Genomic DNA, 24,562 nt, shown 5'->3' with positions numbered 1-24,562 from the left:
GTGTCCTGGTGTGGCGCTATGGGCTAATGTGTCCGATTGCAAAGTCGTTTGAACTGCAAGGTTGGTGGTTCCAGCTCACCAGCTGCTCCTTGGAAACCCTATACAGGGTCGCTATGGGTCGGAATCGACTCAACAGCACTTAACAACAATATATATATATATACCCACAGAGACAGACAGAGAATCCTGATGTGGCGCCACAGAGACAGAGAATCCTGATGTGGCGCTGTGGGTAATGCACTGGACTATAAAGTCGGTTTGAGCTTCAAGGCTGGAGGTTCAAGCTCACCAGTCATTCCTTGGAAATCCTATACAGGGTCATTCTAGATTGGAAACAACTAGCCAGCACTTCACAACAACAACAATAATATATATATACACATATACATATTCCTTTATATATATAAAAGTGCTGTTGTTATGTGTCATGGAGTTGCTTCTGAATCATACCGACCCTATATAGAGTTTCCAAGGAGTGACTGTTGAGTTTGAACCGCCGACCTTTCAGTGTGCAGTCCAACCTTATCTACAGCACCACACCAGGACATATAATGTATACATCCTATACAGGGTCAATATGAGTAAAAACCATCTCGATGGCACACAAGAACAACAACAATATATACATATGTTTTCCATACATTGGAATCCTGGTGTGGCATGGTAGGACAAGAACTGGACTGCTAACCACAAAGTCAATGGTTCGAACCCACTAGTTGCTCCTCAGAAATCCTGCCCAGGGTTTCCCGAGACTTCACAGCCTCACTGGAGCAGAAAGCCTTCTTTTTAAACACAGATGTCAATTATTTTGAAGAATTTGCTTGTGTGCTGGTGAGAACTTTCAGGTCCCAGCGGTCTGTGTCCCAGGTCTGTGGGCCAGGTGGTGGAGGAGGAGGGGACTTCTGTTAGATTCTACTTCTGGTAGAGTCCTTCTCCCTGGAGAAACCTCAGTTGTGCTCTTAAAGTCTTCAACTGATTGGACAAGACGTACCATCAGATGACTGCTTGACTCTTGACTCAAGGCTAAGCGATGTCAGTGCTAGTTGTATGTGAACCACAGCAACATCTACACCAGGGTTTGATCGAACAGCTGACCTCCAGAGCCTGGTCAGGTTACCCCTCATGATGTGGGACCACATGGAGTAGCAGCTTCCCCTCATCCCCTCTCTGTCCTTTGCAGGCCTCTGAGCTCGAGGGCCTCCACTGGCTACATCATCAGGTGGGTAATGCGGGCCCTCCCTACCTCCCCATGACCAGTACCTTAGCCCAGCTTTGCACCCACTGCTTCTCTTGGGTTCTCCCCTAGGGGGGTGTTCACCAAACCTATCGACAGCTCATCCCAGCCCCAGCCGTTTTTCCCCAAGGCCAATGGAGCGCCTAAAAGGTGAGTTTGGGGGTACCAAATCTGCCCCTGGGTGAGATAGCCCCCTTTCTGCCTACCACCAGGGAGAGTGAATTGAAGTGGGGAAGGGCCCTGGGATTAGCAGTTCCTCGGGGATACGAAGCCAGCATCAGCAGGGACAGATTCAGAGGGTACAGTGGTCCTGGGGGTCTGGCTGGCTGAGAGCAAAGAGGCCAGACCCCAGATCCCCTTCCCTTTGTCCACTTGCCATGGGAAGCAAGTGTGGTCATCAGGTGGCCCTTGCCTTTCCAGTGCTGCCAGCCCGGTGAGAGCAGTTAGCACTGGGCCTCCCCGGCCATTGTCCACCGGCTACAAATTAACCACTGAGGACTACAAAAAGCTGTAAGTTGCTGACCCGGGAAGGTTTGGATCTTCTTCCGTGAGATAGCTCACATACTGGACCCGAGGAGGCAGGGTGGGCTTGGGAGAGCTGAGACCCCTGCTAACTGCTACTGTGGCCTGAAGCCCTCAAAGGCCAGGACACCTAGGAAGTAGGATTCTGGACAGTGGTAGGGAGTTGTGCCTGCCCCCCACCCCTGATATCGTTTGTTCCACAGGGGTGCAGAGCTGCAGGGTGTGGAGGGACAGTTGGGATTGAAGCAGGGCGGGGGCAAGGCATCCTCAGCCCCTTCTGTCCCCACCCTGCAGAGCACCCTACAATGTCCGGCGCAGCTCGGCAGGAGCAGCTGGGGAGGAGGTGCTCTTCTCCACTGATGAGCAGAAAAGGAGGTACGTACCCCAGCACCCTCTGTCCCTCACCTTGGCCCAGGCCCACCTTTTCCCTCCAGTTCCTGTCTTCACACTCTGTCAGTGGCTGACAGTGTGCCACCCCATAGCTGGTGGGCATCAGCTAGCCCCTGAGAAAGTGCAAGTTCTGGACTCACATCTGCTGTTGCTCACAAAGCCCCTGGTGCCAGAAGGCCTGCCATTCTACATAAAGGGTCCACAGTGGTAGAGTCCCCTGGGCAGGAAGTGCTAGATGTAGGGTCTGGGCCTCATCATCTTTGTCTAGAAGCTGTTCACCCTGGCCTCCTTTGGGCCATCTCCCCATCAGGTCCGAGGCTGCAAGCAGCCTGGTCAGGAAGACGGCGCCCCGGGACCATTCCTACGTACTGTCAGCAGCTAAGAAGAGTGCTAGGTGAGAAGGTCCCAGGGCAGAAGGCTCAGCCATTCTGTGTTCCACTGGGCCTGAGTTTTTCCTTGGCTGGTGGGACTTCTTAGGAGTCCCAGACTCACTTTTTAGAAGTTTTCAGGGTGCTGGGACTGGGAGAGAGGGGTTGGATTCTCTGTCTGCATTGTCCTTGCCTGACACGTCACCTTGCCACGTTTCTGCTTCCTCTTTCCAGCAGTCCTGCCCATGAACCACAGGCCCCGTTCATCGCTAAGCGGTGAGTGTTACCATGCAGGAGCTCCTGAGGACTTTCCATTAGCCCATAAGACTGGATCCCTGGTCAAAATGCAGCCTTTGTGGGGTCGGTCCAAGGTCCTCTGTGGCTACTGGAGTTCAAAGGGGCTTTTCTCCTGTCCCACCAGGGACAGACTGATTGCTCACCTGGACAGATGTGGCCACTAGACTGGCATTTCAGAAACTGGTTGGGTCCTCAGACAGCAGGCTATAGCAAGAAAGGGTCAAGAGCCATCCTTCTGGCCCTATCCTCTGATCTCACCCCGGTCACCACACAGAGCTCACAGAGGTGTGAGGCAGACAGTCAGAAGTATGAGTGGCCCCAGCCGAAGGCCTGACGTGATGAATACCATTAGAGAAGGGCCCTCAGAGTGCCTAGCACCCAGGCAGGGAGGTGACTGACCTACAGGGTGACCAGTGTCTGCAGGCAGGGTCCGACCACCAGGCAGGAAGAACAAAGACCTAGAGTTGCATGGGAGCCGACTCTTGTTTGGGACGGGTGGAAAGGCTGCCGGAACTCAAGAGCAGGGGGTGGTGGCAACACAGAGGCGGAGACAGATCACAGAAGTTTACTGTCCCACTGCTCTGGAGGCACGGGCCCCAAATCAAGGCACTGACAGGGCGAGCTTCCTCTGGAAGCTTGAGGAGAAGGCTTCTCCTTCGAAGGAAAGCGGTCATTGGATTAGGGTTCCCCTCTGCCCCTTGATACAACTTCATCTGAACTCATTTCATCTATAAAGACCCTCGTTTCAAGGAAGGTTACCATCCCAGGTACTGGGGAGGACATGGGTTAGGTGATAGCGCTAGTCTCCCAGTCCTGCGGTGTGCCCCTCAAAGGCCCTGCTTGCCTGGTGGTGCATCATCTGCTTGTCTTCTTGCTCTAAGGGTGGAGGTTGTGGATGAGACTGGGCCTTCTGAGCGGAGCCAGGACCCATCTGCTCTGGCAAGAGCCTCTTCTGCCTTGATGAACAGGTAACACTCTTTCATCCAGGTCATCTCCCTGGTGGGACACAAGCTCAGTGTCCCCATGTGTCCAGTGACAGGAGGGGGCCCATTGGACTGGCTGTCCTAGGGCTGAAAGGAGTAAGCCAGCCCGGACCCAAATCCGTGTCACCTTAACCTTTGTGCCACCGAGCCTAGTGGTGGACTAGTCGTACCAGAGGGTTGGAGGGCTGATCGCCATTCCAAGATCTGCTCCTGGCTGGGGCCTGGGCAGAGGCAGAGAACCAAGGGGCTCAGGGATGATGTGTGCTGGGACGATGGCCTGTTGCTGAACTGAAGAAGGGGCTACAGGTGGTCTGTGAACTGGTTTCTGAGCAATCAGTACAGCCTTGTACTTTGCATGGAAAGGTGCTCAGTCCTGCCGAGTGTCACAGCCTGGCAGCGCTACCCTTTAAAGTGCCTCACTTGATACCGCTGCCGCTCTTGTCTGCTCCCCAGCTCAAGCAGACATCTGATCCTGTCATCAGGGGCTGGCTCATTTGTGCCAGGGAGCTGGGAGGGGTGGGGAGAAAGAAAGGCCTTTCCTCCTCCCATGATCCTCTCTGCTGGAAAGATGTGAGCGTTCCTACAAGGTAGCATCAGTGGAGCTTGGTGAGTGTGAGAGACGAGGCTTGAGGAAGACCAAAGCCAACCAAACAACCAAGCAAAGCCATTGCTGTGCAGTTGACCCCTCTCACGGAGACCCCCATGTGACTCAGAGCAGAACTGTGCCCCCTAGGGCTTTCAGTGGCGGTTCATTCAGAAGCAGGTTGCGAGGCCTTTTTTCAAAGGTACCTCTGTGTGAACTCAAACCTCCAAATACTCAGTTAGCAGCTGAGAAAGATGGAAGCTTTAGAATATCCACCATCAGCAACTGGGCAGCTAAAAGTGCCATTTCAGAGAGGAGGAAGGCTAAGGGGATCAGGCTGGTGGAGTCAAGGCTGCATTGAGGCGGGGGAAGGAGGAGAGATGGGTGCAAAGCCTGGATTAGCAATGCTGCCTGAAGCTGGGGATATCAGAGGGACAGATGTGGCGAGACAGCAAATTTGTCTCGTCCTGTGGCCCCAGGAATAGGAACCAGAGGCAGATATTAAATGCAGAAAGAGGCCAATATCGCCACCTTCTGGCCTCCAAGGGAGATGCAGCTGCAGGCGCAAACCCTCCTACTCTGTCAAACACCGTGTATGGCGCTGTGGGTTAATGCGCCAGATTGCAAAGCCTTTTGAACTGCAAGGTCGTTGGTTCAAGCTCACCAGCTGCTCCTCGGAAACCCTATACAGGGTCGCTATGGGTCGGAAACGACTCGACGGCACTTCACAACAACAACAACAACCTGTTGTGGTGCTTCCCTCCACTGCGGGAACGTGCTGGCTCTGTACAAAAAACACTGGACTTAGAACCAAAAGGTTGGGGGTTCCAGCCCACCAGCCGCTCTGAAGGAGAAAGAAGAGGCTGGCTGCTCCCACAAGGATGCACAGCCTTGGAAACCCTAGATAGGGTCAAGTTGGAACCGACTCAATGGTACTTAACAACACCAACAACATGCACTATAATATAAGCACCAGACTTCAAGGTCGGTTTGATCCACAAGGTTGGAGGTCCAAACTCACCAGCTGCTTCTCAGAAACTCTATACAGGGTCACTATGCGTGGGGACTGACTTGACAGCACTAAACAACAGCAATGAGTCAAAAAGGACTTGAGGGCAGTTCACAACAACGACAACACTTTATCGCACTTTGCAGATACTGTGGTTTTTTGTTTTTGTTTTTTTAACAAATAGAGTGGTTGTGAGTCAGGCTGCTAACCTCACAGTTAGCAGTTTGAAACTACCAGCGGTTCCATGGGAGAAAGATGAGGTTTTCTGCTCCCATAAAGATTCACAGCCTTGGAAACCCTATGCAGGGTTACTGTGAGTTGGAACCAATTCCACGCCACACCACCACGACCATCAATGTGGTGCCGGGACTGCTAACCGCAAGGTAGTTGTTCAAACCTAGACACTATGAGTTGGAACCGACTTGAAGACACTTTACGACAACACTTTAAAGCAGCACTTTCTGGAAGCCCTGCATGTTGTTGGTGTTGGTGTTGTTAAGTACCTTTGAGTCTGTTCTGACTCACAGAGACCCTATAGGGTTTCCAAGGAGCAGCTGGTGAATTTGAACTGCCAACCTTGTGGTTCAAACCGACTTTACAGTCCCGTGTGTTACCCCACAGCGCCACACCAGGGCTCCAAAAGGTATGGCCCAACATGCAGAGAGCACTGTAGAATACGCACCTGTGGGAGACCATTCTTGACTGAGGTGGGGGTGGTGAGTGGCAGCAGGAGAGGTGAGGCAGTCTGTCTGTAAGTCCAGACCTAGAAGGATGCAGGCATGGGGGCTATGGGAGCAGATTTTTCAAGGAAGAGCAGCCCTGGGCCTTCAGGAGGGAGGTGGGAATGCAGGTCTGAGGAGGGCTCTGCTGGGTCAACAGTGCCAGGCATCTCTCCGTGACCTCGTCGAGCCCAGAGAGGGCTAAGTTAGGTGGTCAGGACCCACCTTCCTGTCTCCGATTCTCAGAGCCTCAGTCTGCTCATCTGAAAAGTGGCCATGGATAAGAACAATACCATGAGCTGGGGTAGAGGTGGGGTGGTGAATGCAGCGATGGTCCTGCATGGTGTGTGGCCCTCGCTAAACAGTGGCTATGACTGATGAGCTTCTTAGGATCCTGGGGATGAGGGTGAGCCGCTGAGGAATTTCCATGTCTTTCCTCTGTAGCTCCCCACCAGGCCACAAAGACACGGAGGCCCCCAGCCCCAGAGAGCACAAGAGGGACTTGGCTGGTGAGGCAGATTCTGAAAGGTAACTCACAGCAGGGAGGGGGGCTTTCATCCCCAGGACATGGGGCCCTGGTACACCTGAGCTGCATTGTCGAGTCAGCGCCCCCAGCCTGCCGTAGGCTGGGACCAAAGCTGTGTCCCTTGAGAATTGGCTGTTGAGAAAATGAATGAAGGAATTATGGAATGAGCCCCAGGTCCACCCTGGGGTTCATGCTTTCTTACTATTGGAAGAGCATACATAGGCCACTGCATTTGGGGAGCCCCGTGTACAGGGTCCAAAGAGACCATCAACAAGGGCTTCCCCGACAGCCTGGACTCAAACGGAGGCTTAGTGGGTGGTGGGGTGGTGGTCAAGGGTAGCAGCTTCGCTTATTGTTCAACCTCTCTGGGGGCTAGAGTCCAAATCAGGGCCTGGCAAGGGGTCTTCCTAGTTGGTAGCCTGGGTGTTTTTTGGCTTTCTTTGACTGGTAGATGGATTCTCAATATGCCCACCCCACAAACCCCTGCACTCTAGGTGTCTCTGTGTAGAAGACACTTCTCAGAAGGGATTAGATTTAGGACACAACCAACTCCCCTCTGACCTCAGAAGCATAATGAAAGGAAACCCCTGTTTCCAGACAGGGTCACAAGTTACAGAAGTAACACAGAAGTTAAGATTTCAGCGGCTTTTTCGTTTTTAATTTTGTTGTTGTTATTGAGAAAATACACGGCAAAACACACAGCAATTCTACATAGACCTTTCTCACCAGGATAGATTTGGGGGACACAAGGGCCAAGTCCTCCCACACCTACCCCCACCCTAGAACTGCCTTGGGGTGGGCATTTTCTTCATGGGGGTGCATTGGAAGCCAATTGGCGGGGGGAGCCTTGGAATGAGGAAAAGGAGCCTCAGATGCCCAGGAGGGCCTTGTCTCCTGCCCCAGGCTGTAGGGCGCATGGCAGTCCCAAACACTTTTCCCCCTATCCTGTTGACCATTGGGCCAGCATCCTCCTTAGCTGATTCTTAGGTCCACTCTGGCTCCCAGTCCATCCAGTTTGAAGAAACACAGGCCCACTTGCTGAAGGGACTGGACCTGTTATTAGGAGACCTCGACCAGTCTATAGAAGCATCTCTTCCAACCACAGGTCCAGCACACTGCCGAGTGATGGCCACTTGGGGTTGGCAGCCCCAGGCTCCGCACCTGAAGGCTGGCTTGGAGCAGACAGCAGCTCCGGGAAAGGAGGGTAAGCAGCAGTTGACAGTCCCCAGCCTGCTGAGATTGCCTGGGTGCTGGGGTGGACAGGGTTCACTCTTGCATTTCATCCACTGCGTTCCCAGTCTCCAGCCCTGTAACTGTCCTATCCATTTCTGCGGGAATCTTGCTCTTTCTGCCACCCATTGCTCTCAAGCTGCCTTGGAACCGGTACAAGGTACAAGGCACCATTCACAGCTGGAGGTCCAGCAGCCTCCTGGGGTGGCATGTGGGCGCTGAGCGAGTGAGTGACGCATGAGCCTGTACCTTCCTTCTTTTTGCCTGCTTTTTCTGTCCCTTCGAGAAACCCTAAAGTCCCTGCTTCTGCCCCTGCCCCAGCCACCTCTGCCCTGGCACTGAGAGGAAGAGCAGAAGTCTGTAGGGCTGTAGGTACCCCAAGTATTTCCAAACCAAGTCAGAGTCATCCCTGAGGACAAATGCCAGGTATGCATGGCTGTTGGCACAAATAACTCTGCTCCCAACTGTGGGAGGGCCCTAGAGGCTCTCTGTAGGTGGCCAGAGTAGACAGAGAGAGAGGTGGCCAAGCTGGAGTCTGCCACCCAAAGACATTAGCTGGACCATGTAGGGTGTCCCCAGGAGGAAACAGCTTCCTGCCTCTGCTCCCGGCTGCCCCTCTCAAAGCCCATAGTAGGGGCAGGGGGGGCGTTGGGGCGTTGGGGGGAGGCGGCGCTTTTCACCCTAACTTTAATCGTTTGCAAGGCAAACGGGAGCCCTCGGACCTGACCTCTAAATGCAGGAGCCCAAGCCAGCAAGGCAGGGACCAGCAGACACTGACTGAGCAGGGGTTCCCCCCACCCCGGGGATGGCCGAGCTGCGGTGGGCCCTCCCCACACAGCCGGCTCCACCTGAGGCTCGCCCAGCACCTGGGCGTCTGTGAGTCAGTTTGCGGCTGGGCTTCCTGGAGCTCTGTAAGTAACCAAGTGCCACAAAGCGGCGGCCTTGAAGGATCAGCCATGGATTGCGTCTCCCTTCTGGAGATGGATGCAGGGGCACGGCTGCCCTGGCTACTTCTCGAATTCTGGGAGAGCAAGTCTTCCTGGACTCCCTCCTAGCTTCCAGGTGTTACCCACGGTCCTAGGTGTTCTTCGCTTCCTATAGAGGTCCAGGTAGTTAGGTTGTTATGTTCTGACCATTCCATCAAAGTCAGTTCTGATGTCAGTCAAATACCTCATTCTTTTCTTTTTTTAGTTTTCATTATGATTGCCTTTTATTCTCAGTATCATTATAAATTCAGTCTTTGAACATCTGCGACTGAGCATCTGCAGAAACTGTAAAAAAAAAAAATCAAGATACTTTGAAAAAAGAAAGAAACAGAAGCTCATAAGTGTCCTCCGTCAAAGTAAATGTCAACCTCATCAGAATGAAGAATATTCTTTGATTTTTTGTGCTTCCATATCTTATACTCCAAAGGAGTCGCTGTAAGCACCAGTCTACCTGGTTGAGAGAAAGCCGAGAGCCAAGCATGTGGCTCAACCTGGGGACGGCAGGTCAGAGATGGGAGGAGACGCGGAACAAGCATTTCCCAGATGATAACACTACAATCCACTGTCTTTCAAATGCCACAGCTTGCTTTGAAATGCTCAGGGTATCTATCCTTCGGAAGCTACTTAGGTCTCAGTCAACTGCACCTGCCCCAAATCTTGGCCTTCCATTCTCTCTCAATATTGGAGCCACCGTAATCACCACATCTTCTCCGAGTGGCAATTTGGCAGTAAATACCAAAAGCCTTTGGAATCTATACATCTTTTCACCCAGAAGAGCTTTCACTGCAGTCTTATTTATAATATTGAAAAATAGGAAAACACCCTTAATGTCTACCATTAGCGGCAGCTGCTATGTGCCGTCAAGTCAACTCAGTTCTGACTCCTAACGACCCTGTATCAGAGCTCCTTGTTTAACACCAGGGAACTGGCAAAATAAAGTGAGGGCTATTAATATAGTGTAGTGGTTACGAATCGGGCTGCGAACCTTAAGGTCAGCAGTTCAAAACTACCAGCAGCTCCGTGGGATGAGGCTTTCTGCTCCCATAAAGATTTGCAGCCTTGAAAACCCTGTACAGGGTCGCTGTGGGTCGGAACAGACTCGACGGCACTTAACAACAACAACAACATTAATATAGTAGAATGATTCACCATCTTTAAATAAGTTATTTTGAAGGGATTGTGCCTGGCATACCAAAACAAGACAACAAAGCCCAAACCAATTGATTCAGCACAGGCAGTGCTGAATAAAAAAACAATTGCTGAATTCACAGAGGAATTGTTAAGTGCTGTTGATTGATACCGACTCATAGTGACCTATGTATATCATAATGAAACACTGTCCAGTCTGGGGCCAACCTCACAGTCATTGTTAAGTGTGAGCCCATTGCTGCTGCCACTGTGACAGTTCATCTCATTAGGGGTCTTCATCTTTTTCACTGACCCTCCACTGTACTTAGCATGATATCCTTCTACGGGACTGGTCCATACTGACAGTATATCCAAAGTATGAGAGATGAAGTCTGGCCATTCTGGCTTCCAAGGAGCATTATGGTTGTATTTCTTCCAACACAGATTGGTTTATTCTTTTGGCAGTCCATAGTAATTTTAATACTCTCCTCCAACACCGTAACTCAAAGGCATCAATTCTTCTATGGTCTTCCTTATTCACTATTCCACTTTTGCATGCATATGAGGTTACTGAAAATACCATGGTTTGGGTCAGACACACCTTAGTCCTCAAGCTGACATCTTTGCTCTTCAACACTTTGAAAAGGTCTTGTGCAGTAGATATGCCTAATGCAAAATACATCATTTGATTTCTTGACTGCTGTTTCCTTGAGGGTTGATGATTGATAAAAGCAAAATGAAGTTTTTAACAAATTCAATCTTTTTTTTTTTTTTTTTTAAGGTTTTTATTGTGGATTGAGTGAAAGTTTTCAGGGCACATCATCGGTTTCACATTCAAACATTCATATACCTTGTTTTATTACATTGATTATAATCCCCTCCACATACCATCAGTTAACAGTGTTTCTCTCTATCCTCTTTAGCTTTTTTTTTGGGGGGGGGGGGAACTTTGCCTTTTTGGAATTTACAGTCTCAGCTTTTAGGGAAGGTTTTTACATTTATCTGTGGGTATCCAGGGCTCATGTATGGAATTACTAACCAGCATAACTGAATAATCAGATAAGGGACATTTTGCTATGTCTGCTAGGTGGCTAAAGTCTGATCCTCAGAGCCTGTGGTAACAAATTCAATCTTGTCTCCATTTATCTTGATGTTCTTTATTGGACCAGTGGTGAGGATTTTTGCTTCCTTCACATTGAGATACAGCCCATACTGAAGGCTGTGGTCTTTGTTCTTCATCAGTATTTTAAGTCCTCTTCACTTTCAGCAAGCAAGGTTGTATCATCTGCATATCACAGGTTGTTAATGAGTCTTCCTCCAATCCTGATGCCATATTTTTCTTTATATAGCCCAGTTTCTTGGATTCCTTGCTCAGCATATAGGTTGAATGAGTATGGTGAAAGAATACAGCCCTGGTGCACATCTTTCCTTTTTTAAAAAAACTATTCATTGTTCTCTTGTTATGTTCAATGTACAGGTCCTAATGAGCACAATTAAGTGTTCCAGAACACTCATTCTCTGTAATGTAACCCATAGCTTGTCATACAGTGGAAAGCCTTTGAATATTCAATAAAGCACAGGTAAACATCTTTCTGGTATTCTCTGCTTTCAGGCAAGTTCCATCTAACATCAGCAACCATGTCCCCCGTTCCACATCCTCATTTAAGTCCGACTTAAATCTCTGCCAGTTCCCTGTCAGTGTACTGTTGCCGCCATTTTACAGTTTCACTTGCATGTGATATTCATGATGTTATCCCATGGGGTTTGCATTCCACTGGGTCACTTCTTTTCAGAATGAGAACAAATATGGATTTCTTACAATCAGTTGGCTGTCTTCCAAATGTCTTGGCAGAGATGAGTGAGTGCCTCCAGTGCTGCATCAGTCTGTTGAAAGATTTCCATTTGTATTCCATCAATTCCCAGAGCCTTGTTTGTTCCTAGCAAATGCCTTCAGTGCATCTTGGACTTCTTCCTTCAGGATCACTGGCTCTTGATCTCATGCTATCTTTGGTAGGGTGACTCTGTATATTCCTTCCATCTTCTTTTTATTTATTTATTGTTATGAACTGAGTGATAGTTTACATGGGCGAACATCGCTTTACACAATCGTTTCATTGCAATGATTACAATCTCATCTGTACATCATCATTCAACAGTATTTCCTTCCATTCCCTGTTTTTCTTCTTTTTGGAGAGGGGGTGGAGGGGATGGGGAGATGTGCACAAACACACTCAGGAATATATAATACATTAAACTACCAAAGGACATAATATTCTGTAAGCCTGCCTCCTGGCCCCCAGGACTCAGTCCCTTTCCATGAGTCTAGAGTCCTCAGCTGTTTCCTCTCTCCATGTCCTCATCTCTGCCTCTATCTCTGGTTCTCTGGATAAGTTCCCACAGTGCTCCTCTCCCTTGATGGTCCTAGGGTCCTCTGTTTCTGGACTGTAAGATTAACTACTCTCCCGTTTTTGTTACAAAACTTATACCTTTACAGTTGTCCTTCCATCTTCTTTTGATGATTTCTGTATCATCCAATATTTTGCCCAAAGAATCCTTCAGTATTGAAAGTCGAGATTGAATTTTTTCTTCAGTTCTCCCAGATTGAGAAATGCTGAGCATATTCTTCCCTTTTGGTTTTCTAACTTCAGGTCTTGTGCACATATTGTCATAATCTTTGACTTCGTCTTCTTGACCTGCCCTTTAAAATTTTCTGTTCAGCTCTTGTAACTCTTCATTTCTTCCATTTGCTTTAGCATCTCTATGCTGTAAAGCAAGTTTCAGAGTCTCTTCTGACATCTATTTTGATCTTTTCCTTCTCTCTTGTCTTCTTAATGACCTTTTGCTTTCTTTCTGTATGATGTTCCTGATGTCACCCCACAACTCTTCTGATCTTCTGTCTTTAGTGTCTAATGCATCAAAGCTATTCTTCAGATAGTCTCTAAATTCAGATGGGATTTATTCAAGGTCATATTTTGGCTCTCTTGAACTTGTTTTAATTTTCTTCAGCTTCAGCCTGAGCTTGCATATAAGCGATTGAAGGTATGTTCCACAGTCTGTACTTGACCTTGCTTTGGCTGATGATATGGAACTTTTCCACCGTCTCTTTCGACATATATAGTCTATTTTATTTCTGGGTATTCCATCTAGTGAGGCCCATGTATAAAGTCATCTTTTATTTTGTTTAAAAAAGATATTTGCAACGAAGAAGTCATTGATCTTGCAAAGTTTTATCATGCGATCTCCAGCATCATTTCTATCACCAAGGCCATATTTTCCAACTACTGATCCTTCCTCTTTGCTTCAAACCTTTGCATTCTAATCCCTAGTAATTATCAATACAACTTGATTGCATATTTAATCAATTTCACACTGAAGAAGGTGGTAGAATTGTTCAAATTCATCATCATTGGCTCTAGTGGTTGATGAGTAAATCTGGGTAATAGTGGTATTGAGTGGTCTTCCTTGTAGGCATATGAATATTATACTACCATAGACAGCGTTGTACTTCCAAGATAGATCTTGAAATGTTCTTTTTGATGATGACTGTGATGCCATTCCTCTTCAACTTGTCATTCCCAGCATAGTAACCATGTGATTGTCAGAATCAGAATGGTCAATACCAGTCCATTTCAGCTCACGAATGCTATCCCACTTTTATGTGTTTCATTTCAACTTAAATAACTTCCAGTGTTCCTAGACTCATATTTCATACATTCCATGTTATGACTATTAATGGACGTTTATAGCTGTTTCTCCTCATTTTGAGTTGTGCCCCATCAGCAAATGAAGGTCCTGAAGGCTTCACTCCATTTGCATCATCATGGTTAACTCTACTTTGAGGAGGCAGCTCTTCCCACCTGAGGAGCCTCATCTTCTGGCACTTTATCTGAAAATCGTGTAGTGCTCTTCATAATGTTTTTAAATGAAATATTCTGGTGCTATTTGACAGTGTTCCAGCGCTATTCCTAAGGTTTTCAGTGGCTTAATATTCAGAAGTAGTTTGTCTCTCCTTCCTAGTCTGCCTTAGTCTAGAAGCTCCATTGAAACCTGTCCACCCTGGGTGACCCTGCTGGTATTTTAAGTACTCATGGCAGAGCTTCCAAATTCACAGGAACACACAAGTCACCACAGCATGACCACCTGACAGACGAGTGGTGGTCATAGATGAAAAGCCATCGAATTTTGCAGTAGTTAGAGCTTCTAAATGTATTGCCTTTAGCCAACATTTTTAAAAAAAATAAAACTAGGGCCCAAAGGTTAAGTAACTTGCCCAGCATTATGCAAGTAGGAGGTAGGTGGCCAGGATCTGAACTGATCCACTGGGTTCCAGGAACCAAGTTGAACCACTACACCACGTTGCTCATGCGCCCGCTGCTGCACACTTTTGATGAGGTTCCTTGCTGACTGGTTCCTCCATTCTAGACAGGGACTGTACATTTGAAAAGAGGCTTTGACTCAGTGGGATGGGGTTGTGGGGTAGGCAGAGAGACAGAGGCCAGCTAGATCTAGAAGCAGAATCTTTGATGTGGTAAAAAACAAAACAGGGAATTTATTCACTACAAATTCGTGAGTAAGCACAAGTCAGCCTGTGCTTACCTTGCCCTGATCGATACTGCCTTGACCCAGATATGGTCTCCTTCCATAGGCTGTGCCCGGCTGCTCACTTTGCTCCACTCTTGGATAACCGGAGTATGCATGACACCAGCTATCAGAACCATAAGCCTGGACTCGTGGCCACCAGGTAGGGACAGGGTAACTTCTGGGGACTAAGATCATTATAGACACAACTTCTGGGCTCAGCCTGGGCTTCCAATTCCCGAGATTCCCTTGCTCTTCTCAGTTTTCTGCTCCATGTCCATTAGGGGCAATGGAGGAGGAGGGACAAGTTGGTGTCCCCACTGAAGAGTCTCAGGGAACCTTGCCTGTAAGGACTTCAGCCCAGCAACCACGTGCCAGGAAGAGAAATTCCAGGGGACAGCCAGCCTGCACTGGAGGCCTCAGTCCTAGGGGGCAGGTGGCTGGGTAGGCAAAGTTCAAGTTCAAGGCCTCTGCCCTGTATCTTCCTCCAGCCCACCTGGCCTCACAGGAGCGGCCATTTTGCCGTGGGCATGGGGGATAGTTAGTAAGCCCTAGGAAGAATGATCTTCCAGGCCCCCCACAAGAAATTTGGGAGGTAGGTTAGGTGAGGCTATCATAGCTGAAAACCAGGCGGAGCCATCCCCAGAGATCCAAGTTGGTCAGGGGCAAGGATCATCCCTGAATGCAAGTGCAAAGGCCAAATTCAGGACTTATGTGATGCCACCACATCACCCAATGCCGGGAATGAGCAGCTGGCCTTTGCTAGCATACACCAGCCCATCTCCATTTCCTGGAAGAAATGGAGTAAGAAGGGAATACCCGGGCCGCCAACCCTCGTAGGTTTGAGGCCTCAGCAGGCTGGTATATTTCCTTCCTTAGCTCCAGTGCACCTTTGGCCTCTGTCGGCCTGGATGGGAAGGGCATACCCCCCACAGGTCTGGAGGACACGGAGACCAATGCAAAGAGGTAAGCCAAATAGGAGCCCTTCCAAGCAGAGCGATCAGCGCACACAAACGGCTCCGAAGGGCCACCTGTTGCCTGTGCACTATAGAGATTGAGCATGACTGGAGCTGAGGGTCTTTTGGGGAGAGGTGGGCAGGGACTGATGGGCCTTTTCTACCATGATGTGAACGCTTTCATGACCCATGGGACATATAGTGCCCACCTACCTACACGTTCTATGTCTGGGGTTTAGTGGAAAGGTGCTATCCCATTTTTAGTGCATACTTCCATCTGGTGGGGACCTGTATAATTGTGTGAGTCAGATGAAACGGGCCACATCCCACCAATCCCAGTATCAGAGACCAACCAGTTAGACATATGTGCCCCACTAATTGTGTCAAAACCCATATTCATAAAAAAAAATATCATTTTGAAATGCCTTCTATTATAAAAACAAAGTAGAAAAAAAGTTGGTCCCTGAGAGGGTGAAAGTTGTATGTACTCTGGTGTTGCATCCAGCCCTCCCCACAATCCTGAGAAGTTCACACCAGATGCAATGAAGAACAATGGCGTGAAGGATAGGTCTCTGCACCTTCGCAGAGACAATAGTGCTCTGACAGAAACTGCCAGGGGACTGAAACAGAGGGATGCGCTGAGGAGGCCAACTGCTTAGGTGAGGGAGGAGTAGGCAAGTTCTAAAGAAGAGAAGAATGAGCCAGGATTAGAGTTGTAGATAAAGGAGCTGACAACACGGTCGGAAGTTCAAACTCACCAGCCGCTTCTGGGAAACCCTATCTATACAGGGTCGCAATGAGTTGGAACTGACTCCACGGTACTTAACAACAACAATAATCTTCAACACACAGACTGCTGCAACTCTTAGGAAGCCTGGATCAGAGGTGGGATTTGATCCCAAGTTTTAAGCCAGAGAGATATGGTCTGATTTAGGTTTCTCAACAATATTGCATTTAAAAATATTTGTTACCCCCACTGAACCCAGGTGATACCCCACCCCCATGAATCTCTAAGGTATGAGGCCCTGCTATAGGGATTGGTGAAAACAAGAGCATCAGACGTGGTCCACTGGTAGAATTCTCCCCTTGCATGTGCAGGGAGCCCCAGGTTCGATTCCCAGCCACCACCTGTCTGTCAATGGAGGCTTGTGTGGAGCTATGTTTAAGTGAAGTTCCCATACTGGGAGAAACCAGCAAGAAAGGCCTGGCAATCTACTTCTGAAAATTAACCAACAAAACTCTATGGAGCACAGTGTTCTTATTGTGTTGAACCAGGAGTCAGAGGCTGATTGTATTGTGCTATGTGCTTTGCATCAGCTCTCAGTCTTCCTAGCATCACTGGGAAACAGATGAGATGAGCAAGCGGAAGTGCAAAAGTCACGTGACTGGTGTGTGGCTTTACAAGAGGCAGAGCAGAGTCTTGAAGCAATAGGCTGTAAGACCCTCAGGAGAAACGAAAAAGAGCTAGTTCATGAAATCTGAGCCAGTAAAACCACGAGCTGATTCCATGTGCAAAGTCCGCTGTGTGCAGGATCTCATGAGACCTTCTCAAGCCCTGTGGAGGACTGGGTTCTTCTATAATCTTACAGCAGAAACCAACGGATGCACTTCTTGTGAGAGTCCAGATGTTTAAATCCTAATGCTTAAATGCTTGCATGGTTTGGTTGTATAAAGCTAGACTGTATGAAGAAGTACGTTCAGGAAGACTTATCAACAACAAGTATTATGCATACAATACAACCTTGCGTTTTGGAAGAAAAAAGGACTTGAAATACTGACTGAGGGAGACCAAAGACGATAGCCTTCGCTGTGGATTCCACTTCAATGTAAAGAAAAGAAAAATCCTCACAGAATAAATGGAGAAAAGATTGAAGTTGTCAAGGACTTCATTTTGCTCAGATCAACTATCAACACTCACTGAAGCAGCAGTCAAGAAATCAAACGATGTATTGCATTAGGGAAATCTGCTGCACAGGAACTTTTTTAAAGTGTTGAAGAGCAAAGATGTCAGCTTGAGGACTAAGGTGTGCCTGACCCAAGCCATGGTATTTTCAATAACCTCATATGGATGCGAAAGCTGGACAGTGAATAAGGAAGATCGAGAAGAATTGATGCCTTTGAGTTGTGGTGTTGGAGGAGAATACTGAAAGTGCCATGGACTGCCAAAAGAACCAACAGATCTGTGTTAGAAGAAATGCAGCCAGAATGCTCCTTGGAGGCCAGGATGGCCAAACTTCGTCTCTCATACTTCGGACATATTGTCAGGAGAGACCAGTCACTGGAGAAGTGACTGGTAAGGTGGAGGGTCAGAGATAAAGAGGGAGACCCCCAGCGAGATGGATTGGTACAGCGTGGTAACAATTGTGAGGTTGGCCCAGGACCGAGCAGTGTTTCGTTCTGTTGTGCATAGGGTCGCTATGAGTCAGTACCTATTCGATGGCACCTAACAACAACAACAGGTCCACACTATGATTCCACTTTTATAACCCCCATGTATTTTCAGGTTCAGTCCAGGTGCATTGTTGGGGGCCAGTGGTTCTGAACCCTGGTCGATCGTCTGGGGACACTTGTTAATGTCTAGAGGCTTTTCTGTTACGATTTAAGTGGTGCTTCTGGCATCTGATGAGTGAAAACATCCCTGCAGTCTCCAAAACAAAGAATTATTCGGCTTGAGTAGGTAGTACGGAGATGGGGAAAGTCTAGAGCGCTCTCTCGACCTCTGTGGGCATCGGAAGTGGACACCAAGAAGTCCCACGTGCCTCACAGGTCCCCAAGCAGCAGATGCAGAACTTTGTGCGCCTGCGCGCTTGTAGTCCTAGCGTGTGCGTGCGCGCCAAATTCGTACCAGTTTTAAGCGGGTGCATATCCTACTTGCGCATGTGCACTTGAGCCCCAAACACGAACGCTTTGCGCCTGCGCGCGCGTGCCACCATATGCCCGCGCGCACCGCCATTTCTTCAACCTTAGGTTCTGCGCAGTGGCCGCCAGGAAATGTGAAGACCAATACAGGGAAATGACCGTCCCAGGCAAACTCAGCCTTGGGATTGCTTCTCCTCCTGCCATGCTCACACAGGCCGCACGATGGCGCGCCAGGATCATAAAAGGGTCTAGCCGCTCCATAAGCCCCGCCCCGGCCCCTCCCCCGCTGTTTGGCTGGGCGTTGCAGCGGGTCCCAGACTGGTCCAAGAGTGGTCTGCAGAACTGTCCGAGGCCGTGGGACCCAGTGATGGGACAGTGAGGGAGGAGCGAGGACCAGGGGGACAGATGGCCAGACCCTGTAGAGCTGGCAGCCCTGCCTTAATGTGCTACAAAGCCATGTCTCACATGCTCAGGAGTCTGCTCTACTGTACATTGGTTCCGTACACGAATAGAGAGACATGGATAGTGTTTAACGGCCTGGGCTCAGCTTGGCCCAGGCAACCTGACTCCAAGCACTGTCACTAGCTCTGTGGTCTTCAGCATGGTACTCAGCTTCGTTGTGCCTCAGTTTCCTCCCCTATGCGGTGGTGGTGGTGGTGGTTATGAGTCGTGGAGTCGGTTCGACTCATAGCAACCCTATACAGGGTTTCCCAGACTGCAAATCTTTACGGGAGCAGAAAGCCTCATCTTTCTCCTACCGAGCAGTTGGTAGTTTCGAACTGCTGACCTTGAGGTTCGCAGACTCAAAACAGCTGGTACGCATTGGGTTGCTGTGAGGAGTCAATGGGTCTACATATGCAAAGTGTGTAAAACATTTCCTGGCACAAGTAAGTACTAAGGCAGTGTCCGGTTTTGAAAAGAAAAAAACGCTCACAGTAAATAATAAAACAGCTCTGTGGAGATGCCTGCTTTCCCCAAACTGTTCAAGAACACTGTGGGTCTGATTTGACTTGACAGGCCACAGACAGCCTGTCTTCCATCCCAGCCTCCCCAAATTTCTTAATAGACTATAGAGTGCAGTGATTTAGGGGCACAGTTGGAAACGGGTGGCTGCACAGCTCCTTGCAGTTCAAAGGCAGGGACACTTCCACAAAAGCAGTCCCAGCTGGTGGGAGCCAGCAGGAGTGTGAATTGCTAGTGTGGCCCCAGTGATCAAAGGCAACCCGAAAACTGAGGACTCTGGGAGAGTTGAGTTCAGAGTGATGGGAAACTTGAATTTTACCTTTTTACAGTGCTAAGATTGTGGCACCAATAACAAGGCCCCGTGCTTGCCCAAGTTACGGAAAGCAGTGTGTCACCTTTGAGGCTGGAATGATGGGTGGGGCTGTGAGGGCAGCAGTTTGGAGAGTGGGGTGCGGAGCTCTCTGCCCTTGACCCTAGGGGCCAGCCCTTATGCGCAGGATTGAGTGGGGAGCTGGGAGCTTGGAGGATGTATGGACCTGCTCATGGGCTGGGGATGTACCTGGAAGCTCTGAGCCTCACCCTCAGAAGACAGTCCCTTTGGACGCCCAGGAGGTGACAGTGTGCAGCTTGACCTCACAACATTCGTGTTTGTCCTTCCTCAGGGTCCTCTCTGGGAATGAAGATCAGAAGGTAGCCACCCAGGCTGGAGAAGTAGGTCAGGAGTGGCCCACAGCCCCAAGAGAGGGGCAAGAAGACTTAGCTGCCGCCAGTCTGAAGCTTGCAGACATACGCAGCCCCGAGGGCCCAAGCAGCCCCCCAGGATCCGAGCCACTCATTGAACTGGAAGGCCACACGGGCAGGTGAGGTCTGGGGCCCCATGGCCGGGATTGTGGACACTGCTACGGAATGAGAAGAGGCCCATCCTAAGGCCCAGTGCTCTAGAGCGGGGTCGTAGGCATGCGCTACTTATGGGATGACAGACAGAGCGGGGAAAGGGACAGGGTGAAGTAGTGGCTATGACACTGTGGCTGGCAGTGTGGCCTTGGGGGCTCTGTGTGTGTGTGTGTGTGTTGCTTCTCCTGAAGCCATCTGTCCCGCAGACTTCAAACTCAGAGCCTTGTCCAGAGAGCTCCCCACACCAATGATGGGGGGGGGGGGCGATTACTCTGGACAGTACCACTAGAAGGAGAGAGCCAGGTAATGGTGGGCTCAGGCAGGGGTCTGCTATGGCCAGCCAGGTGGTAGGTACCTAGGACTCCTCTTCCGAGCTCAACTAGAAGGAAATGGAAGGAAACTGCCTATGGTCCTGGGGCTTCCAGCACAGAGGCTCCATGATTAGATTGACCCAAACCCACTGCTACCGAGTGGATTCCAACTCAGAGTGACTGGGTCCCAACCGCATAAGGGTCTTTGCGCAAGCACGTCTTGAGTGTGGGTGAGTTTTTCAATTGCCGACCTTGAAGTTTGCAACCTAACTTGCCGTGCCACCAGGACTCCTAATTAAGTAGACTAGAGGCTACTTTGGGGAGCAGGCTGTCCTGTAAAATACAGATTTTGTTTTTAAAGAAGATTCATCCCATAAGTCCAAGCGTGCTAGTGCTCCTATAATGGAAACACCACAGATAGGAAGCTCTAAAGAACAGAAATTCAGTGTCTCACTTGAATAGGCTAGGAATCCCAATTCAGGGTGTGGTTGTCAGAGGCAGTCCTGCCTTGTCGATTTCACTTTCTAATGCTGTTGTTGTTCACTGCCTTCATGTCGGTTCCCACTCATAGCAACCCTGTATAGGGTTTCCGAGGAGAAGCCGCTAGGCTTGAACTGCCAACTTTGCGGTTCGTACTCCAGTGCTGATTCTATAGCACCATACCAGGACTCCAGCTTCTAATGTTGTTGTTGAGAGGTGCCATTGAGTCAGTTGCGGCTCAACAGAACCAAACACTGAGCCATCCTCTCAATTGTCCTCTTTCTCCCTAACCCTTCACTTAGCTAACACTGATGTCCTTCTCCAGGGACAGGTGCCACCTGATAATATGTCCAAAGTAGGAGAGATGAAGTCTGGCCATCCTGGCTTCTAATCTGGCTGCACTCCTTCCAACACAGATTTGTTCGTTCTTTTAGCCGTCCATGGTACTTTCAATATTCTTCTCCAACAAATCTGTATCATCAACAATTCAAACTAATCAATTCTTCTACTGTCTTCCTTAGTCACTGTCCAATAGTCACATGCATATGAGAGAATTGAAAAATACCAGGACCAGGATCAAGTGCACCTTAGTCCTCAGGCTGACATCTTTGCTCTTGAACACTTTAAAGAGGTCTTGTACACCAGATCTGCCTAATGCAACACATCGTTTAATTTCTTTACTGCTGCTTCCATGAGTTTTGATAGTTGATCCAAGAAGAATGAAGTCCTTGACAACTTCTCTATATTCTCCATTGATAAGAATGTTGTTTATTGTCTAGTGGTGAGCATTTTTGTTTTCTTTACATTGAGATGCTACCCATATCTAAGGCTGTGGTCTTTGATTTTCATCAGTAAATATTTTAAGTCCTCTTTGCTTTCAGCAAGCAAGGCTATATCATCTGCATATCTTGTCTTCTTAATGACCTTCTGCTTTCTCCCTGTATGATGTTCTTTTTTTAAAAAAATGTTTTATTGTGAATTATGTGATATTTTACATGGGAGAACATCAGTTTTACATTCATCCTATCGTATATCGTTTCATTGCCTTGGTTACAATCCCCTCTATGCATCATCAACCAACCAAAGGGTATACACTACAAGCCTGCTCCCCGGTCATCAGCACACAGCCCCCCTCTCTCTTTGTGTCAGAAGTCCCCAGCTGCTCCATCTCTCCACATCATCATCTCTGCCTCCATGTATGATGTTCTTGATATCATCTCACAACTCTTCTGGTCTTCAGTCATCAATGTCTAAGGTATCAAATCTGTTCCTGAGATGATCTCGAAATTCAGGTGGGATATGTTCAAGGTCAAATTTTGGCTCTCGTGGACTGGTTTGAATTTTCTTCAGCTTCATCCTGAACTTGCATATGAGCTATTGATGTCGACCATCCTGGGTGTGTCTGGACCTGTAGAGGGGAACGCCCATGGCATATATCTTTCCCCTGTGTGTGTCTCCCCGTAGATTCGGCTTGTTTTATCAAAAGAATATGATCAGGTTTGGAATCCATCCCCATGAACTTAATGCAGTAGAAACCCTATTTCCAAATTGTGTCACACCCACAGGGCCAGGGGCCAGGGCTTTGATACAGATTTCAGCCTATAGCAGGCAGGACAGTGCATTCCCTGTCTGCTAGGGAGCTCCCCTCAGCCCCGACTCTTCTTACCTTTGGGAGCCAGTGTGTGTGAGAGAAGCACCCAGAAACTTGACACGGCAGTGAATTTGTGTTACTCGTGGTGCTGTGGGTTAATGCGCTGGATTGCAACATTGGCTTGAACTGCAAGGTTGGTGGTTCAAGCACATCACCAGCTCCTTGGAAACCCTATACAGGGTCACTATGGGTTGAGACTGACTCGACAGCTCTTAACAACAACAACAACTGGCTGAGGAAGTTCTCAGGATAAGCCGATAAAGGGGGCACATGCTTGCTCAGCCATGGGGCCAGGCTAAGCTTCAGGGGCCTGTGAGGAGCATCAAAGTCTGACTCAAGTTTGGTCAAGGTCAGGCAGAGCCTAAGAAATGGGCAGTTGTGAATGGCTGGTCACCCTTCAGGCAGTAACCTGTCCTGGGCTTCTGGTTGGAGACACTGGGAACAAGGGGAAAGGTGGCTGGGAGGCTCAGCACATGTGCCCACCTGTAATGCCACCAGGTCTCTGCCCCTCCCTAATCTCAGAAGTGCCACAAGTGGGCACTGCAATAAACAGAGATGTGTTGCTTCACAGCTGAGGAAACGAGAGGCCTGAAGGCAGAGGTCTTCCTCTAGGGGATCTCGAAGAAGGTCCTTGTCTCCTTTCAACATCTGTGCGCCATTGGTTTCCTGGTGCTCTCCATGTATCTTGGCATCCACCTTCCCCTGGGCCCAGGAGGTTCGTAGCTTAGGGACTCTGGGTCCAAAGATGTCCTCCACTCCTGACTCTTCTTTTTTGGTGGTAGCCAGGTGTCTCTTTCTCTGCTCCTTTCTCCCTCCTCTTCTCACTTGTAAGATCAAAGGTGATGCAGAACAGAAGCAAATACTGTTGAAGGATGATGCACGGAGGCATTGTAACCATTGCAATGAAACGAAATACAATAGGATGAGTGCAAAACCAATGTTCTCCCATGTAAACTATCACTCAATTCACAAAAAAAAAAAAAAAAAAAAGCTCTTTTTGTTGTTTTAAAAGGTGATCCAGGCCATACCCCAGGGGAACTCCCCTTATATGGGATCTGGCAGGGATCTCAGTAATGGTGTTCCTCTCGCCCACACCCCTTTTAGGGGGTGTCTGGGTTGCTGCGGGCTGCTGTAACAGACATACCACAAGCGGGTGGCTTAAACGGAGGGAAATTCATTCTGTCACAGTTTCTTCTTGTTGTTCAGTGCCATGGAGTGGTTCTGACTCCTAGAGACCCTGTATAAGGTTTCTGAGGAACAGTGGTGGGTGTGAACCGCTTATCTCTACAATGCCACACCAGGACCCTCACACTTGAGGAAGCTAGAAGTCTGAATTCGGGGCATCAACCCTGGGGGAAGGCGTTCTCTCTCTGTCGTCTCTGGAGCAAGGGGACACACTGAATGGTTTAAAATCAGGAAAGGTGTGCATCAGGGCTGTATTCTTTCACCATACATATTCAATCTGGATGCTGAATAAATAATCTGAGAAGCTGGATTATATGAAGAAGAACATGGCATCAGGATTGGTGGGAGACTCGGTAACAACCCACAATGTGCTGAAAGTGAAGAATACTTACTGATGAAGATCAAAGAGCACAACATTCAGTATGGGTTGCACCTCAGTGTAAAACCCAAACCTTCACAACTGCTGTTTGGGGGTGGCGGTGGGGGTGGGGGGCAAGGCAAGAGATGGTTAGAGCATGGGTGGTTCCAGGGCTGGGCTCAGTTCCAGAGAAGCTCCTTTGCTTTCAATTGGACATTTAAGGAATGAGCCCTTCGCCCCACCCCTAGCTCTAGTCCCAAGCTTCAAGATGGAAGGGTCTAGCTGTCACGTGATTAGGTGGGCGGCCAAGTTGCATCCTGCCTGCTTATAATTCGCTGCAAGGTAACCCAAG

General features: G+C 48.9%; 1 protein-coding gene across 1 annotated transcript in view; it reads left to right on the top strand.

Annotated features, from left to right (window-relative positions):
- Window positions 1-24,562, top strand: part of ZNF185 (zinc finger protein 185 (LIM domain)) — an 82,522-nt gene that overhangs the window by 2,004 nt on the left and 55,956 nt on the right. The window contains exons 4-17 of the mRNA XM_006874781.1: window positions 1,181-1,219; window positions 1,307-1,384; window positions 1,655-1,744; window positions 2,051-2,131; window positions 2,457-2,540; window positions 2,752-2,790; window positions 3,693-3,779; window positions 6,550-6,633; window positions 7,737-7,835; window positions 14,621-14,716; window positions 15,433-15,519; window positions 18,245-18,350; window positions 18,583-18,743; window positions 19,994-20,191. Coding sequence (XP_006874843.1) covers window positions 1,181-1,219; window positions 1,307-1,384; window positions 1,655-1,744; window positions 2,051-2,131; window positions 2,457-2,540; window positions 2,752-2,790; window positions 3,693-3,779; window positions 6,550-6,633; window positions 7,737-7,835; window positions 14,621-14,716; window positions 15,433-15,519; window positions 18,245-18,350; window positions 18,583-18,743; window positions 19,994-20,191 — 1,329 coding nt within the window. The remainder of the gene's footprint in view (window positions 1-1,180; window positions 1,220-1,306; window positions 1,385-1,654; window positions 1,745-2,050; window positions 2,132-2,456; window positions 2,541-2,751; window positions 2,791-3,692; window positions 3,780-6,549; window positions 6,634-7,736; window positions 7,836-14,620; window positions 14,717-15,432; window positions 15,520-18,244; window positions 18,351-18,582; window positions 18,744-19,993; window positions 20,192-24,562) is intronic.

This window comes from Chrysochloris asiatica, unplaced genomic scaffold, assembly GCF_000296735.1.
Source record: "Chrysochloris asiatica unplaced genomic scaffold, ChrAsi1.0 scaffold00301, whole genome shotgun sequence".
In the NCBI taxonomy this organism is placed as follows: Eukaryota; Metazoa; Chordata; class Mammalia; order Afrosoricida; family Chrysochloridae; genus Chrysochloris; species Chrysochloris asiatica.
Note: the sequence above shows the minus strand (reverse complement) of the source record. Positions and strands in the feature narration are given on the sequence as shown.